General features: G+C 37.6%; 1 protein-coding gene across 3 annotated transcripts in view; it reads right to left on the reverse strand.

Moving 5' to 3' along the window:
* The window catches only part of NDUFA9 (NADH:ubiquinone oxidoreductase subunit A9), a 19,993-nt gene continuing 520 nt past the window's right edge, over positions 1-19,473 (reverse strand). Inside the window, exons 1-12 of one of the 3 annotated variants that reach the window (XM_009675401.2) lie at positions 16,397-16,497; positions 15,660-15,811; positions 15,153-15,323; positions 14,219-14,316; positions 13,938-14,029; positions 10,851-10,992; positions 9,539-9,641; positions 8,739-8,806; positions 8,513-8,589; positions 4,364-4,459; positions 2,240-2,306; positions 1-623 (exon numbers count right to left, since the gene is read on the reverse strand). In XM_009675401.2, the coding sequence (XP_009673696.1) occupies positions 453-623; positions 2,240-2,306; positions 4,364-4,459; positions 8,513-8,589; positions 8,739-8,806; positions 9,539-9,641; positions 10,851-10,992; positions 13,938-14,029; positions 14,219-14,316; positions 15,153-15,323; positions 15,660-15,678 (1,104 nt within the window). In that variant the 5' untranslated portion in view covers positions 15,679-15,811; positions 16,397-16,497 and the 3' untranslated portion in view covers positions 1-452. Of the gene's footprint in view, positions 624-2,239; positions 2,307-4,363; positions 4,460-8,512; positions 8,590-8,738; positions 8,807-9,538; positions 9,642-10,850; positions 10,993-13,937; positions 14,030-14,218; positions 14,317-15,152; positions 15,324-15,659; positions 15,812-16,396; positions 16,498-19,473 lie in introns of those variants that run through there. The other 2 variants (XM_009675402.2, XM_009675400.2) reach the window with 2 other exon arrangements.

Genomic DNA, 19,473 nt, shown 5'->3' on the forward strand with positions numbered 1-19,473 from the left:
TCAAGAGCAACTAAGAAAATGGTTTTATTTCATGCCTGATAATCTGAATAGGTGGCAGAACTGGCTCTGCCTATCGGAAAAGACATATTCCAGTCCACATAGTTTTCAACTGTAACTTTTTTCAAATCATTTAAAGAGAGCACTTACTAAAACCCAGTGAAAGGCTTGCTCTGAGAGCATAGGGAGAAACTGACCGAGAGTTATGACATATTGTCCCTCACCTCAATATTTTAATGCTCACAAACTAAGGAACAATATGCAAATTTGCTTTAAGACCTTTTAAAGAGAAGTATTACACATCACTGAAATTCTGCCATAATTAAAACCGAGACAATAACACTAGTGAAATACAGTTTACGTGATTAACAGATTTTACTCAGTATGTACACAGTTCTCCAAACTAGGTCATAGAAAGGCAGTTTAACAAGCATGAGTAACTGCCTTGGCAATTGTTACATGGGATATGTCTTTGCTGGCTTTGCTTCCTCCAGCTCAGCCTCCAACCAGCGGTATCTGCGGTGACGGCGCAGAACTTCAATTGCTTTTTGTTCCAGAGGTGTTGGTTGAATATCCAGGTCCTCCAGACCAGGAAGATCAGGAAATGTCATGTCAGTTGTGTGAAACTTTAAAAAAAAAAAAAAAAAACAGAGAGAGAGAGGGGATGTTTCTTGAGCAAATGAACAGCGTTACAGTCAATGTAATTATGCACTTACTACAAAATACTATGTACTTACACCTGAGTTCACCTTTCTTTTATGGAAACAAACTAGCACAAATCACTAGTACTAGAAACATTTTAATATACCTCAAAACAATTTTCTACAAATGGCAGGTCCTGGGAGATTCAACTGCAAGTACTTAGATTTTCATTTGAAACACTCCTTTTAATAAAGGTTGCTGAGGTAAGATGTTTCTCCCAAGAAAGAACCTTAAAATATAACACACTGCTATATCTTGTACTACATCTGAAGAACTATTCAACCACAAGTGTGGGCTCAGCTGACTATTTATCAACCCCAAACCCCTGACCATGATTTTTGGGTGTTTGAATATTTCCTTCCTCCCAAGAAAAAGCAATATGGCCCTAAAGAACTATGGCCCAATTTTCAGAGATATTAAGTGCCTAATCTACTTCAGTAGGAGGTAGAGATGTTCTGCACCTCTACAAAAAAAATTCTTCAATCAAAACTTCAACTTTGCAAAATACCTGGGGGAGTACCTGCAAATTTCAGAGAATATCACGCATAGCGTGTAGGTGTCAGAGGGCACAACTTTACCTTTGCTAACCTGCATAGAGGCCAATAGTTCTGGCATTGACACTTATTAGATCCACCTTTTCTTTACTTGCAGTATGTTTTTTGCAACTTACTTGTTCACATACTCCACTACTCACATACTCTGAGAAGTCAGGAATAAATATGGAGCTGCAACTTCTTCTTTAGTTATGGAGTCTAACATTAAGCATGAATTTTGGTGGTAACCAGTGCAGTTAGTTCAACTTGAGTTGTTAAAAATTCCATTATCTGGATAGTATAAGCACAATGCTACCGATTTGAATACAGCTAGAGGTACATAAACTCACTAGTTACCTAAAGTGGGGAGCAACCATCCCCAAGAAGGGAGAGAAAGAAAAAAAAAAATCAGTTAGCTGCACATTGGATCTCTACTTTGGCTTCTCTGTTTTGAATATTGCTTTTTTGTTTGTTTCTTTTCGAAAAAGCAAGCAGCCTTGACCACTTTTAACATCTGGAAGGATGGGTCCTCTCCTGACACATGACTTCTTGCTATATAACCTTCTCACCAGTTGTTTCAACCTTTCTTAAATATATTAAGAGAAAGTTATTAACTCCTCTTCCTCCACCAATGCTAGCAACAAAGACTACATCCTAATGATACCTTAAAAAAAAAAAAAAAAAGTTAGTCTGTATCCCCTGCTAAGTCTTTGCAAAACCAGACCAGAGGAATTTCCAGACTGCTTTGACAGTGCATCCCCTTTGCAGTGTAGCAGGCCTGGACAGATAATTGTGAGATTGCAGAAGAGTAGCTGCAAGTAACTTGTTGCAAAATGCCCACACAGTTGGAAAGCAATTCTTTACTGTAGCCAGTGAATTGACTGAAATACTATAACACATAATGTGCACACATTTCAGCACTCCTTGAATTGCAAAGTTACAAGTGGAAGTTACAAGCACACAGCAAAACATTTCAAAGAACAACTTTAGGAATGTCCTACGCTTACCCGATCCACTTTGTCTCGCGTTAACCATGGTTCAAATGGATTAATCTCAAAGCATCTTGCAATTAAACTGTAACCAGAAAGAGTATTGTAGAAGTATAGTTATTATCCAGACTCACACAAGAAAATAAGAAATGGTAAGAGCATTTCAGACTCAATTTGCCCAGTGAGTGAGCAAGAACCCATTTTGTAGCTGCTCTTCTAGGCTAAGAATTCATTTAAGCAGTGAACAAGGAAGTCAGCAAGTTCTCAGCCGCATTTCTGGTAACTCTAACTTTGCTTCCAAATTCTTCAATGCCCTATTCTTCCACTTCTGAAGGGAATGGAGGAACAGAGATCTGGAAGTAAAACTTAGCGGTTAGGTAAAGTAAACCTCCCCTTTCAGTTTCCCACACACCATCGGGTTCTGTCTTGCCCCTGCCTCTCCTCCAAACTCTGCTCCCTAGTAGTGTAGGCAGTAATCCAGTTAGTCACAAACTTTGATTCACTGCCTCCATGGGAAAGCATACTTGCTGACAACTAAATGATTTAACAGCCATATAAACAAGATGATGGCATCTGGAGCAATTTGCATCTATAAAAAGGATGAGGATCAGAGTACTTGCAGTTTCCAGAAATGAAATTTCCCTTCAAAGTAAGTAAATCTGGCAGAGAAAAGAAAATAATATAACAATTTTTCTTCAGTGTCTCAGGACCAACAGTATTCAAGGTAGAATCTCTTACTGAAGCGCTCACCTAGCAGGCTAGGAGCTCAGACAATTAAGTTACTGCACATAAAGAGAGATAGGCCTGTCAGCCTTAGATACATCTTTCCTCAAAAATATGAAATATCACTTAGTTTAGCCTACAAAGAAAAAGGCTTAAATTGGCCTGAAGAGAATGTAGACTAATAAGAAGGGTAAGCAGCCACATAGCTACTTTTCAACAAGCTCTCCTGGGTCACCTGAGCCATGTTAAGCTACTGATGTGTCTATGGCCAATTTCTTCAGGACAGTCACAACAGTTTAAGATGTTGTTCTAGTATCATTCATCATCAGTTACACGAATGCAGTGTGGAGACCCATTAGAAGAGTGGTTGGAGAGTTCTAACATTGGTAACTTTTTTAGCTAGGTAACTTACATTGTACTAACACAGAGGAGGACCAGCACCCAACACCATCAACACATCTCAACAGTGCCAAGGGTAACTTTTGAAATGGTGTTTAGTGCTCAAGGTAGCTCTCCAAAAGGATATCTGATTATACCTTAAGGACTAAGCCCAGACTCAGATTTATACTGCACCTTTTCATGCACTGTTACTCAGTCGTCATGATTTAGCAGATCAGTCTCTCCTCTCATTTACCATCCCAGTGCCCCAAGAGGGTAAGATGTACAACTGCAGACAAAGTTCAGTGCATGCAAACTCAATCTTCACAACACATCTATTATAGTCATCTGAAGTGGTACTACACCTTTCTCTTACTGCCTCCCCATTTATTACTATCTTCTAAAGATGTTACTACCCTCATTTCACAGATGACAAAGAAATGTGTGTTCACAACTGCACTGCTCAAATTCCCAGGCCAGCATCTCAATATAAACTTACCTCCACCACGGGTTCAAATCAAAGGACTAAACTAGAACAGTCAAGATACACACATACACATCTTTATACCAATTCTGCTTCCAGGATGGCAGTGTTCAACAGACCAGAAGGAGAGCTGACACTAAGAACATATTAAGCAGCTGTAGAAAAATCTGTCAGAACCTACAGTCAAAAGTAGACACACAGATTTTTCTCTGTGGTATGATTAAAAGTTCACTTAATTTGCTACTAATAGTCTATACTTAGGACCATTTACTTCTTGATTCAGCAAAAGCAAGGCCATTCAATAACTCTGTAATAAATAGTTTTGTTAAGTCTTTTACAAGTACACATTTAATACACTACTTCATAATGGGCAGACTTGTTGCTGAGCAGAAGACTCAAAGTTAACTAACAAGTACTTAGGGAAAGCCAGTCTTCTCAATCCTACATTATTTATTTAATAACACTGTCAATTTAATATTAAATGACTAATGCAATAGTTACTTATATTTCTATGCTACTCGATGGATCATAAATTCTTAGTGAAGGATTCCACTTACTGATAAAGAGGACGTGGAAGTGGATATGGAAAAAAGGTTCGGAAGGAAACAGCATAGATGTATTCTACCAAGTCATGAAGGAGGTATCGATTCGGTCTAGATGAAAATAAATAAATAAATAAATAAATAAACAAACAAATATAGGTAAGTTAGGCTGCGGCTTTTTTCTTCTTTTTTTGAGGGGTAGTGCTGTTCAATTTTTTGTCGCTGCAAATAATTAAATATACCTATGAATGTCCTGTTTTCTTCATTCTAAATGCTTTGTCATTTTCCTCACAAAAGGGGAGCAAATTCTGCACTAAAGATTCTATACTGTTTGAAACAGAGAGAGATTAAGTTAGAAAAACATATCATCAGACTCCAGTGATGGTAACAATATACTTCATAAATTGCAAAACTGTTTCATCAGACAATGAAGTTTATTCTGAACACTTCTAAAGCACAATTTTGAAGTGCTTCCTCCATGTTAGGACTGACTCAAATTCCAAATACAAGATTTTCAGCACTGTGACAGGACTGAATTTGCAGAAGCCCATTCAGCAGCTTGAAATAGAAGGAAGGCAGAAAACAAACAATGAATTTAATACGGTTTGTTAACAAAACAGCCCATCTTTGGTAAGAAATGACAGCAGGGAAATCAATTCACTTGACTAAGAACACGGTGTTCTCTCCAAGAGCAAGAGGAAGAAACTAAGATAAATTCCCCCCAAAGGAACACATTTATCATCCCAAAAATGGAAGAAAGGAAGCAATCAAGTTTCCTGCACGCTTGCAGTAGATTAAGAGAAACATATACCATTGGGAGCTCCCATTCCTTTCCTGTTCTGGCTTTGCTTTGACATTTTAATATTCTGGCTTTAGGGATGGCTTAGACTGACAGAAAAATCTTCCTTGGCTTTCAAGACAATTTGCTGGTATTTTAAAACATTCTGAAAAATCTTCATGATGACACCCCAGAACACGTTGCTGAACTCTGACGTGTCACTTGGTTCAACCTTCAAAATTCCATCCTGCTGATCATAATCAAAAAGCAATAAGCACACCAGAAGTGTTTTTCTGTTGATAATTTGCTATCACTTCTCAGCAGAGCCAAAGTCCTCAAAGAGATAATAATGCCCTTGTGATTGACCACTTCCTAAACATAAGACTGTACCTCTTTCCATCTTCAATTTTTTTTTTTAAATAATAAACACTGAATTACTGTCAGATCTCAAATCCCAGAAGAACGAAACCACACTACAGTAGACAGTTTAAAGATGCAAAACTATTCAAACAGTCCAGACATCCAAAGCCGTGATGCAAATAACATGAATTTCAAGTTTGATAAAACCAAAGATCAGATTTCAAGGTCTGAGGTTCCAGGCATCCAAACTGAGGCTTCAGTAGACTTGCTCTTCAGAGAAAAACAGCAACGTGCGTAAGCACAAATAAAGTTGGCTGGCTGATGCTAGAAAAGGGACAAAAACCCCAAATCACCTTTTTCTTCTTCTTCAGTTTTTAAAGGCTAAATAGTGGCAACACATTCTAATGCACATACTTAAAGCTAGGTGAACATATTCAGGAGAATGGAAAAGAATTCAACACTCGCACATCCTTTCCAACTTGATCTGGGCGTTTACATTATAGAACCTGTGAGATGTGAATTTATGAAGTTGCATTAAAGGAGTTTCATCAAAAACAAGATACTAGTTTTCCTCTTTTCATTAAGCTTCCAAGAGAAAGAGAGTAAAAAATGGGTAACATTAATTTACTTACTCAGCTGAGAAAAAAGGAACTGAAACATTCATTAGTGATTTTTACCACATTTTCTGCCTTTACATCTTAACGTTCTCATGCTTATTTATCTAAAGCTAACAAAAGCCAATTTCAGTTCTATCCTAATAGACAGGAATACTCGGGGCAGCATAGCATAGCCATACTTAAATATGTGAGAATAAAGAAAAATATTGTTTGTTCCTCTACAAATTACTGAATAGTAACAATACAACATCATCAAGAAAATAATTACATTGGAGACTTCTTATGTTAACCACCATACAAGCAGATTGTAAGCTCTACAGAGCATTAGCATTCAAGATGCAAGATTGAACAAGTGGATGAAGCAAAACCAATGCCAAGGGGAAGACGGGAAGAATGAAAAATGTACAGACTCCTCAGTCATTCAGAAATGGCAATGACACGACCAACTGTAATGGCTAAAATTGGATTCTATCACAGAGTAGAACAATATTCTTTTACAAGATCAGTATTTTAAATTTCAAACTGCTAACTGCTGGAAAAAAAGCCTCATAAAGCTTTATTCAACGGTCTCTGCAGATTTGATTTGAACTTTCAATTTAGACCATCATTTATTCAAAGTCTTTTCAGTCACTGCTAGGTGCCTGAAACTCTGAATTCCTTGCACTGAAAGTCTGGCATCCTTCCTTGAATTTCTGCCTCTGAAACCTGGGCATTGAACTCCTGGCCTTCTGCAAACTGCCAAAAAATGAGACTTTGAAACTGTAAGAACACATTCAAAGTTTAGTCAATTGCCCTTGCATTTGGCTGCAAACACAGTGTTCTATTTAGTAAGCAATCCTTACTTTCTCCTGCAGTTGGAGCAGTTGCTTCTGCTGAGCCAAAGGGAGGAAGCCAAAAGCATCTCTCTTTCCTTGTCTGGTAAAAGTACTTTGAGAACATGTTTACTCATATTCAAGTTTGCACCCAGCAAATAAAGTAGTCATGTAAAGGGTTAATTCCAATACATCTGGTTTTGCTGGAAAGACATCCAAATCGGGTGCATTTTGACATTGATTGTGCTCATCTGATACATTTATATCTGTTTTCTTCAATAAAAAGTCTTTCTGAATAACCATTCATTGCCTAGCATTGGTTTCCACTTGCTGCTTAAGGTGGCACTTAACATCATTCAAGTGATTTGTAAGCAGCTTCAGGTTACTTAATAACCTGTCATGGCTATTAGTTCTTTCAGACCCTTGCTAGCTTCCTCATCTTACTTTGCCAGTTTTTGAGTAAAAGCTCTTAAGCATGACCCACAAGAATCTGAAGACCTGCAGCCTTTTCCAGTACACCAGCACACAGCATAACTAGCCTGGCTGCTAGGATATCTTCTTCAATAGCTTAGTAACAGTACTGAAGAAATGAAAGACTAACCAGCAACAATCTCTGCACTACAGGAGTAAAGAGCTGCCACTGTAAGAGCGTCAGAAAATGAATATGGAAAAACAATGATGTCACTGACATCTCTTTTGCAAAGTCCACATACTAAGCATACTTCCAGTGTAAGAGGGGGTAAGACAGAAAGATAAGCATACAATATAAAAGGGAGGGGGGTTCAGCATCATTTGCAACTTGGCTAATTAGCAATTGTTATCTTCTTCAGCATATGTAATGCTCCTTTTGCCATATATTGCACAAAGATTAACTCCAATGCTACATTACAATATTGAAACATGAACCTTAGCCTTTAGCATGCTGTTTTTTCTTAGAGCCAATGACATACTCTGCCTTGGACTTTTTGTATACAGACTATTCAAAAGGATCCACTGCCTCTATCTGTTCTTATTACAAGTCATTTTCCACACATTTTAAGCAGAATTTTCTCCAAAGCTATAGCTTTCTCTATTAGTAGATGTGTGCATCGGGCACTGCTTTTAATTTCTGGAAAGTTTTGTTAAGTTTTGTTTACTCTCTCAATTCTTTTACATGATACTGACTATACATATGGATTTTATTTCTCAGTTCTGTAAAATAAGTATCAGTTTTTCATAAGCATTCTAGAAAACAAGTTTTATATCATGTCCAACAGATACCTATCCCGGAACATCAGACAGGGTGAACTCAAACTATTTGCCCACAAGCTGAATCCCTCTCTTCCACCTATCTATCTTGCCTAGCAACTTTTCCAAGACTGCTTATTTCTTTGTGTGAATACACATAACATTAAATGCAATGGGGCCCCAACTAGGTTTATCAGTGTATTTGCAATAACAGCTTGAGTCATTTTTCCTCCCAAAAAGGAGGTGGAATTTATTGCAGCTCAAACTGTGTGCATGGATGGAGAAATTAAATGTACTGTGCAGCATGCCAAAAAAATGACACTAAAAAGAAGTACTTTGATTAATTAGAATCAGAAAAGTAACAACCTACCCAGCCAAGGCATATGTTTTTCCTTTAGCATCGGGATCCTTAATTGCATTAATAATTGCCTTTGCAACATCAACCACCTGTGAGAAACATATTGAGAAAATTACCTTTACCTTTAGAAAACATGAATGTACAGGCACACCCTTCTTCCAGAAGGGACTGGGGAGGAGAAGAATCTCTTTTCTCACACCCCAGGTTTGGAATTGTCTTGTTTTTCAGTAAAACTTACATATATTGGTTGCTTCACTGTTTTTTTGCCCAGAGAAATAAGAGGCACACCACCAAACCAGCGCATGTCTGAATAGAGACACATAAATAACTTAACAATAAAATTGCTGAATCTTTTCAATAGGCAAATAACTGACATACTGCACTAGAGCAAAACAAATCCAGAGTGCACCTATGCTGTGGATATTTCTTGAACAATGACTTATTAAAAAAAAAAAAAAACCCTACCATCCCAATTCAGTACTTTGTTTTGTTTTCAACTGACATTCAGTTTTCTTATCAACAACCACTGGACAACTGTGTTTACTGTTTACTCAGAGTGGTTCAGAGATCTCTCAACTTTGTGAGACAGAAACAAATCCTGCTCTATGTCGTCTAGCAATTTTGCTGCTGATATATTAGTCATTACTGTTGCTTCTGTACGAGCCCAGAATAACTCAAGTCAATTTTTACTTTCCAGTATTGCCAATTTGAAAAACTAATTTCAGAGGTAAGATTTCAGATGTTAGCTCAGAACAATCTAAATAAGCAGCAATAATACACAAAATCATCAAACAGTCACTTAGTCTAATTGGATTCAAAAAGAATTCAGAAGCTACCACTTAATCATGAGGTGAAAATGTATTATATTTTCATTACACACAGTGTAATGTAAACACACAGTGTACAGCTTATAAAATGTAGTCTATTTCTGATAAAAATACACCTTCCTGCTTTTTGAAAAGAAAATACCGCCTTTTCCCCTTTCTCCTCTAGATAAAAGGTATACAAACCAGACAGTTTTATTTCAAGAATACATACTTGCATAATGATTGAGAAAGCGGTCCTCTCTCCCAAACATCTCGGAGGGCTTCATAATTATAGCATCTGGAAATTCTTCTCTCACCGTTTTCTCTCCAACAGCCTATCATTAAATTAAGATAAACATATGAAACACTTGTGAATTAGACTCATTCTGAACAGGCCAGAATAGGATATCCTTTCAGAACTTAGTGCATCCTGACTACAGCACTCAATAACATAATACTGGCAGTAGCACAAAACTATTTCTACTTGACGCATTTCAGCTTGCGATGTTATGGTAAGAAGCAGGTCTCACAGTAAGCCCTAGAAGTCCCATAAGCATGCAGATAATTTGTATCTGAGATCCAATACAGTCTCATCAGTGAAGTGTTACACATTTAAAGTGAAGCTCAAAAAGCAAAGAAACTACTAGGTACTTCTCTGGCCTGTCAGCACCTTTAAGTACTTCTCCAGCATAAGTCAGACCAGAGTTTGGAAGAAAACAGAAAGTTTACAGATCCCTTTTATAGTACTGGAACACTCCAAGAACAGCTTACATACAACTTAAAATTCAGTGGCAGCTATCTGCTTTCCACATGGGGCTGGTCAACACAATAAAGCCTGACTATACTATAGAATCATTGCACGTTGACAGATACCAAATTTTAACCCTGGTTTGAAAATTGTGTTCATACTATAAAGCAAAACAGCAGAATATAGTGGGCGTAAAAAAAAAAGTCTGAAACTGGGAAAGCAGCCATTTGAGAGAGAGAGAGAAGGAAGGAGGGAGGGAGATCAAAAAAATATGTGTATGTATATATATGTATATATATTTGTACAGAAACAGGTAATAGTCCCACTATAAAGACCTATAATCGTGACACTAATCTGTCCTTGCAGCAGTCATTTTGGCATCAACTACTTATTTACATCTGCTAAGTCATTCCAGTGTTAGATGTTAGGACTGATTTCAGATCCCAGTCCATCATCAGACTAGCTCCTCTTTCATAATGACAGCAATGGTATAGGCAGGGCATATTCAAGGATAGAAGGAAGGAAGGAAGGATTTTAAGGAATACAATCACTTCCCTTCAAAGCAGATGAAGTACTAAGCAGGCTTTGTAGCTCCAGGAAGCACATAGTCTAAGTCCACAACACAGTTAAAGTACTTTCAGCTGAGGAAAAGACTCTTTAGTAGAGAAAATTCATACACAGATTTCCTTCAAACAGATTCAGTTTAAAAAAAAAAGAAAGAAAGAAAGAAAGAAAGAAAGAAAAAAGAAAAAATGAGAGCTCTCTAAAAGTATATTCAAAAGAATTCTATACTTACTTTACTTCTAAGGTATTTGGAAGGACTCTTCATGTTAGCATTCAGGTGAGATATATGCACAAATGTTTCCACACCAGCTTCCCTAGTTACCTGGGCAATACTTCTAGGAATATTTACAAATTCATCTTCAAAACTGAAGTTTCTAAAACAAGATAAACACAGGTTTTAATTTAAGAGCAACGCTGGTTGCCAACCAACCAACAGCAACTAGCAATGCGCTCATTGTTCAGTTATCACCTGAACATACTTCATAAACCTATTTTGATACCCTTTGTTAATAAGTTCCTTTACCACGGGACTCTTCATAAAATAAAAACACAATGCAAATCAAATACAACAGAAAGCTGCAAATATAGCCATAGTATCACCTGTTTTTTCCTGTGAAGATTAAATTGGTTTGAAAAACTCTTGCCCATTTCTCTGTTGACAAATAGAAACTCTTCCCAACTGAAAACATTTTAAAAAAAAAAAAAGTGCTGCTTTTTGAAATCTGAGTAAAGCTGTCTGTTTCCACAATACCTGTTCAAAATCTGCCCTCAATTACAGAGGAGCTTAAAAATCCTGAACACTCTCAGAGATAAAACAGATGCTGGAATTGGGAAACTGGACAAAAACAAACCAAAGAACTCACAGGTACTTATATAAATGGAAAATTTTACATAGATGGAGCAGTTACAACAGTCTCATAGCAACTGTAAGGGACTTCAAGGAAAAGCGTGCAGAAGAATATTAAGTTTATAGCATTCAAGGGGCCTAAATTAGGGGATTCAACTGTAATCTAGTTTAGCATTAGATCAGAAATAATACAGAGGCTCAGTCTCCAAGTAAAATTGACTCTATAGCCTGGCAACAACCCCCAAATTCCTTCCAACTACCCCAAGACTGAGGAGAGAGGGGAGCAAAAAATAAATAAATAAAAAGGGCACAACTGACTTCTCATGTTTCAATACTGTCCTTGTAAGCATCCTGCGCAATCTTTTACATCTGCTTTTGAGGAACAGACACTTTGTTCAAATGCCTATCTCTGTCCTTATCTACTCCCACATCTCTTCAGATCCCTTCAGAGTCTAAAGAAAGCCTTAAAAAGTTATTTTAGACCCATCAATAGCTAATCTGATCCTGGGAACCATTACTCCTGTTCTACTCATGAAAATAGATTTTAGAAACACACAAGAATGAACAACATCCCTCTTGTAGCTATGGAGCTCTCAAACAACATAATATACACAGATGAAACTGTATATTAGTACTAGGCGAGGAAGAAAGTATTTAATGGCAGACTTTACTTTTTTTTTTTTTACTCATTTACATTTCTAATCTTACTTTTCTTTTCCTGCTTATGTTGCTCATACATTTTGGCATTTTACAACGGTTAGTCTTACCTCATATTTAACTGGCCACAGAATTATATGGCAGGGTTCCAGCATCACCACTGATATCAACATGGCAGTTAATATATATGATAAGGGTTTCTGGGCAATATAGTAGTAACAACTGTAAAAACTAAAAGTCCTTAACATGTACCAAGACCTCTCACTGTTTTTGGCATTGTTGAAAGATCACAGTGACTAGGTTTGGGTTTTTTGACTTGGTTTTTACTTTTTTTTTTTTTTTTAAACTTCAATGAATATTTGTTTTTTTGTTGTAGTTGCACTTCTAGAAGGCTGTATTTCAATAAACAAGGAGCCGTCCCTTACATAAACCACATATTTCACATGAGTCCAGAAATCTGGAGGAAAAAAAAGCATGTGAAAAACATATCTGAATGATAAACGGAGATTATGTTGTCCTTGGGGCAACTAAACAGATTTTCTTTTCTTCCCTCACTCACATGCTGCAAAGAAATTATTCACTTCTATTCTGAGAGCAAAAGGAGTTTTAAGTTTTGTATTTGTATTCCAGTAACAGCATGCACTAATCTTGGCAGGTTGGTTTGTATGTCATTACCTACATCCTAAAGTCTGAAAAAGAGAAAAAGAATCAAGTACTTTGTCAGATGTACAAAGTCAAAGTTAAGATGAGTTGTGGTCTTCCTACCCCCCAATTAAACTACGCTATAAACTCCAGCAGTGGGATAAGGAACTAAACGACATATCAGAAAAAAGTGCCTCTACAAATTTGAATGCCAAATCAAAGTGTCTCCCAAAAGTTACATATGATACTTGACTAGGCAAGAATAAGTTGAAATGGTTGCTTGCCAGCAGACATATTATTTTAGGAAAATTAATTTTAGAATTTGAGACTACAACACCAAATGAGCGTCCACAAAAACAGGTAACAGAGACATTAAGCTTATAAACATAGATTAAACTGAGATTTACATTGGTTTCTGTCTGCTACAATAGGAAAATTATACACCTAATAAAGGTAAATCATACAAATAATGAGTACTTCTCTGGCAGTTCTGCACTAACAGGGCTTTAAATAAAGCAGACTTATTTGCATGCAAAAAAAAAAAAAAGATTACTACACATATTTTCAATCTAAAATAAATATCAAGATCAGCGAGTTATCAGTACAAGAAAACTGCTTAAGATGCTAATAGTATCTATGCCAAAATTCTATCGAGGAATGACATTATTAATCATACCTGTAGGAACACTCCACTAGCTATTCCCATTTATTAACATTTAACAGAGAATGAGAAAAACTGGACTGCAGCTTATTATACTAGGTTATAATTCACCAGTACACCAAAGTGATAGGACAAAAGCCCACTTCTGTAACACCATAAATATGAGCCCAGAGATTTGTAAACCCCTATCACCTACAAGAAGCCACCCACCAAACATCAGCAAGGTGTACGAAAGCAGTAAATTTAAACTGTCTGACAGAGCAGGAGTTGTGCATTAGACAGTTACGGAAAGAATGTACTTTCTAAGAACAGATCATAACCAAAATTCCAGTTAACCATTCAAAGAAATGGACGCACTTTTATGCACAAAAGTTCAATCTTGTCTCTTCATGGAAGGCGCGTGAAATATCAGTGTCACTGTGTACTATAAACATGCTGTAAAATGCTGCTACAATGTCTAATACATGTTGCAAATCTAGCCATGGGGGAGGGGGGGGGAAAAGGGAAATTACTTTGTTTCCCACTCCTTTCCAACAAGATTAATGACCACATTGCTGTGTTCCACGGCTCTTCGGATAGAGTCTTTGTCCTTACAGTCCCATTCCTGTAACCAGAGAATCAAACAGGAGAGATGAGATAATATGCAAACAGCCATAATCAAAAAAAGCTCTTTCAGACCACTTCCATTTAGAGGCTAAACAATAGCTGAAGTTCTGACTTTCAGAATGATTACCAGACTTCCTTGTATAGAAATGGTATTATATTTGATCTAACTCCAAAGCAAAAGACTTACTAAGAACAGAAGCTGCCCCAGGTCACCCATCGGTCGGAGATACATAAGGTCATACCGATCACAGCGATAGGGGATGATCACTTGAGATCCTATGCGACCTAAGTGTTCAAAGAATTCTTCAGTTATATTAAACTACTACATAACTTTAAGTAGATCATCTTCTGAATGTATGTCATTTCCTTTTTTTCACTGGCATTAAAACATAACAATAAACATAGATAACTTGAATACTCATCTGCAAAACTAAAAGTAGCATAGAAGTTCCTAAACTTACAGTATCATAGGAATTCGTAAGCAGGAATTCATACTTGAATAGTTAGGCAAATTAATAATCAAATAAGCTTATTAAACAAAAAAACTTTTCAATTAGTACAAATTATAAACATACTGCAATACCTAAAAGTGCGTCGCATCTAAGGATAATCACGTGCATAGATTTTATTTGCATTTTTAAAAGCTGGACAGAGAAAGGAAGAAGGAAAAATAGGGAAACAACTGCTTCTTCTTTTTTTTTTTTTTAAATCAAATTCATAAGGGCAATCCTAAAGAATTCTGATCAAATTCCAGATTGCTGCAAACATTTTAGCAAAATGTCCTAACATGGCTGAGAACAGAAGAACTTCTTGTTAGAATTGCATCTCATGAGCTAAAAAACAACAAAGAAACAAAAAACAACAATCCACTAAACACCTAACTGAAAGAGAATGAATAATCATTATGATTTGAGTAACCTCCAAAGGCTTCTGCATTTTCTTGCATTACAACTATACAGTTTCCACTACTTATCACACAGGTATCACACAGAACACAACTGCACTGCTCAATTTTTAAGATCCAAAATGCAAGAGATTTCTATGGCTATTCTGTAACCCGAAGGCAACCAGCGTTTGGTTAAGCATATGAACTTTTAATTGGCATTCCTGGGAAGTCTTACCTAAACGATTGACAACATATCGTCCCAGGAAACCTGTAGCCCCAAAGACAGTGGCCACGATGCCACTAACAGAGGATCGTCCGCTTCTTCCATGAGGGATTAACGCATGATGAACTTGGCAGTGCTGCTGCAAACTAGGTGGCAATGCAGCTAATGCAGAAATGCCAGAGCCTACAATACAAAATGGGAGTGAGCATGTGACATGATTTAAGGGTTACCACTGTCAAGGGGTACCACTGTCCAACTTGCCTCAGTAAAATTTCCCATACCAAGGTTCCTGTCAGGCTACTTCAAAGAAATCTAGATAAGTCAGAGGACAATGAGATTGAGGGAGCTGTGGATAAAAATCAAAGATCAAACTAAGCCACAGAAGGAGCTAAGACCATTGATTCCTAAACAGCACATAAAGCTTAACTGGCTAGCAGTAGCACATGACGTATGACTTGTGGCAAAAAGCATAAACAAATAAGGACTACCAAAACCATGCTGGCTATAGGCAGGGCCCACCTGAGTATGTCCACACCATGCTCCTAGACCTGGGAACTGTGGCACAAAGACATCAGAACGGCTCCAGACGCAGTTAAGCAGACTTTTTACCCCAGTCTAAAGATAGCAGTCTCAAAGGTTGGAGGGGGCAGCAGGTCTCCAATCTGACACATCTGGAGCGACGGGAGTGAAGAGATGCGAAGAGTCAGACCCATGTAGTATGAAATATTGCCTATTTTCTCAAGGAAGACCAAGTTGTGAAAAGTTGAAAGCCACTGAAACAAGGCACTGCTATGACAGTGATATAAATTGACAAGAGAGCCTGAATAGGGAGTCTGAAGAGAAAAAATTTACTTCCTTTCCAATTCAAGCTACACAAAAAGAAAAAATAAACTCCTTTTAAGAGATTTTTAAAATTAGAAGTTTTTAATGTTACTGCATGTCCATGTTCTTACTTTCCAAGGAGGTGAAAATGCAAGGAATAGATGAGGTGTAGAGTGCACAAACACACGACAGACATACTGTAGTTGACCAGATCAAACCATAAGAGATGTTAATACAAAATCAGCTTGAGGATGTAACAGAAAACCAGTAACTAACATTCAAGCTTCAAACAAAGCATTTTCTGGATAAGGATAAACAAGTTCCACCTTCACCCTACCACCAAAGTGACAAGAATCACAGAGAAAACAACATGACTAGTATTTGATATTGGAATGACAGATGCATTAGGGGATTAGACGAAAAAAAAATCCTACTTGCACAATGAAGGATGATCCAGGTATGGTTAGGTATTGCCAGGTTGGGCGCAGCACTGATGTTATCGCCATGACTTTCTAAGGAGATAAAATGGGCAGGGTATGTCTGGACATAAGATACATTTTATTAGATCAGCTGATACAACTGAAACCAGAAAAATCAACCAGTAAGATTTCAGTGCTTGAAGGAGGAGTATCTGGGCTCAAATGCTTGTCTATCCTCCTCTCTTCTTCCCCCAAGAAGGCAGTTTGACATTCACCTAACCAAACAAAGCAATAACAGATACACATTTAGACTTTCATCAAAATAATCTCATATATGCTTGAAAACTACATTTTGTCCTGTTTCCGTTGGCCAATTGGCATAAGACATTACCTGCACTAACATCCAGTAGGTATATGACTTCCTAAAACGCAGCTCTCCTATGAAAAGGAACTAAGCTCAAGAACAATGAGATTGGGCATGGTGTCCGTTTCAGTGACAGATAGGCAGAGCCTCTCCACTGCTGAAGTGAAGGCCTTAAGATTAATTATGAAGAAAAAGAGGCATCCATTCAAAAACAAAGTTTGCCAAAAATCTGCTGGAGTTTGATAGAAGTACCTCTGTTCACTTAACAAAAAATGCTTTCTCCTTTTAGATATTAATGAGACTGGATGTTATGAAGCATATTTTCTTGTGAGTGAATATCACACAATCATTCTGGTTTTGCCAGGAAAACATGTTGAACTCCCAACTGAAAAAATTATCAAAATTTTTCATTGTCAGAATCCTGTTTACTTGGGCTTTTTGTGTTTAGATAAAAAAGAAAAAAAACCATTAAAGAACAAAAGTTGCAAATGAAATCAGGACTATATACCAAATACTCAGTAAAGAATAAAGCCTGGCAATGCACTGGGTTCCCAGATAGCAGAGATCAAGTAAGCTAAGTGTTAGCAGCTGACCAGCTGGAGAGCAGTTTTGCAGAGAAGGGCCTGGGGGTCCTTGCTGGACAAGTTGAACATAAGCCAGCAATGTGCCCTCATGGCAGAGAAAGCCAACAGCATCCAGAGCTGCATTAGGAAGAGCGCTGCCAGCAGGTTGAAGGAGGTGATCCTCCCTCTCTACTCAGCCCTGGGGAGGCCACATCTGGAGTGCTGTGTCCAGTTCTGGGCTCCCCAGTACAAGAGAGATATGGAGCTACTGGAGAGGGTCCAGGGAAGGGCCACAAAGATAAAGGAACTAGAGCACCCCTCATATGAGGAAAAGCTGAGAGAGCTGGCCCTGTTTAGCCCGGAGAAGAGAAGATTGAGGGGGGTTCTTATCAATGTGTATATGCAGTGATGCCCAGTGATAGGACAAGAGGCAACAAGCACAAAACGAAACTCAGGAAATTACACTTGAACACAGAACCCTCTGGATAGCAAAGGGGTTGGATCAGATGATCTCCAGAGGTCCCTTTCAAATCCTACTATTCTGTGATTCTGTAAAGGGTAATATGGCAGACAGTTGGATGAAATTGCTACCTTCATTCCTGTAGTGTTCTAATAACAATGTTTTTACTATTTAATTTTGTTTTAGGACTGTTAGAGTCACTCAAAGAAAATTATTTGGTTCTTCATAATTAGCAGGATTCCTTCATGCCCACAAAATAGCTGCTTTTCAGCAGCTTATTTGAGATGGTGAAAGACAAAGCTCGGTGACCCACAGTCCTTTCCAATGCTTTGTTCTCATATATTTCTCTTTCTCGAGGTTTGAAGAAAATGTGCACAATACGCATATTTACAGAATTAATTACCACTACCTCCATTATTGACAGATGGGAACATTTCAGTCCTTACAATATGATGCCCAAAAGCAATAAGACTTTAGTTCACCGTGAGCACATATTAAAAAAACTCATTATTAAACCGATCAGCCTATGTAAGAAACACAAGAAAGTTAGTCCGAAAAATTTGTACACCTATCTTTCAACAGCTTTAAGATTTTTCTATTTCTACAAAAATTGTTGATGATAGACTCTTTCTGTTGCTATCACCATCACATTAACAAATAACATCCAACTACTGTCTTGTTTTTTCTACCTGTGTCTATACACCTGCTGTTATTTGTCTTACATCGTAAGCTCTTTAGGGGTGTACATCTTTTTTGTTTCATAACTGTCCAGGAGCTTCACAATATATCACAATCTAACTAAATCTGCAATTACCACTGCAATACGAATAACAACAAAGATGAAGAAGCAATGACTAAGTGAAAAGTTCAGCTTTTCTGCTCTGTAGTTTTAAGGATAACCACAACATCCAACAAAAGCAAGCTCGAGAAATCCTGCCACCAATTTCACAATCAGGAAAAGTCCATCTATATGGCGTGGAGTCCTACCAAAACGCAAGGCTTAGTAAATCCAGATAACATAGCTTCATAGAGCCCTACAGCTTTCACAACCTGTATTAGTGTTTCCAGACTGAGCAGCACTGCTTAAAGCTTTTTGCCCTATATTCACATGCAACATAGATTTGCCCAGGGATTTTTGCCCTGGAATGGTACGATTCTATCTTCCTTACTGACTAGAGTCTATTTGTCACTGGATATTTACTTTTACAATCCTTATTTGAAGCAGGTTATGAACACTGATGTGAATAAAACCTTAAAAGTCCACAGTCCACCAAGATCATCATCCTCTTGGAAAGAAGCACTGCTGCAACTAAGAGCGTGTTCTGTACCTTTGCCACCCAAAAAAATTCCTGTTGCCAACTCTATTTTTCATAACAGAAGAGTATGTGCTGTACCTATGTAATTAAAAATGGGTTATGCTTTGGCGGTAAAGGCCCAAATCCAGGGTTACAATATAAACGTGGCACCTGAGCATGCTTACAGACCTAGGCCAAACTGCCACGGTTACCTACAGAATCATGAAAAGAATTCAGACCTTAAACATGCAGGACAACATTTCATACATAGAGATTTTGCAAATAAACTTATAGCTTGAGCAAATTCCATGTTTCACTCTTGAGCTATGAACTACAGCTCCCCAAAGAGAAGTAAGGCAAAAAACAGATGGCTTCTGCCACAACGCACCATTTCAGCCAGTTGCTGTCCA

The sequence above is a fragment of the Struthio camelus genome, chromosome 1 (genome assembly GCF_040807025.1).
Source record: "Struthio camelus isolate bStrCam1 chromosome 1, bStrCam1.hap1, whole genome shotgun sequence".
NCBI lineage: Eukaryota > Metazoa > Chordata > Aves > Struthioniformes > Struthionidae > Struthio > Struthio camelus.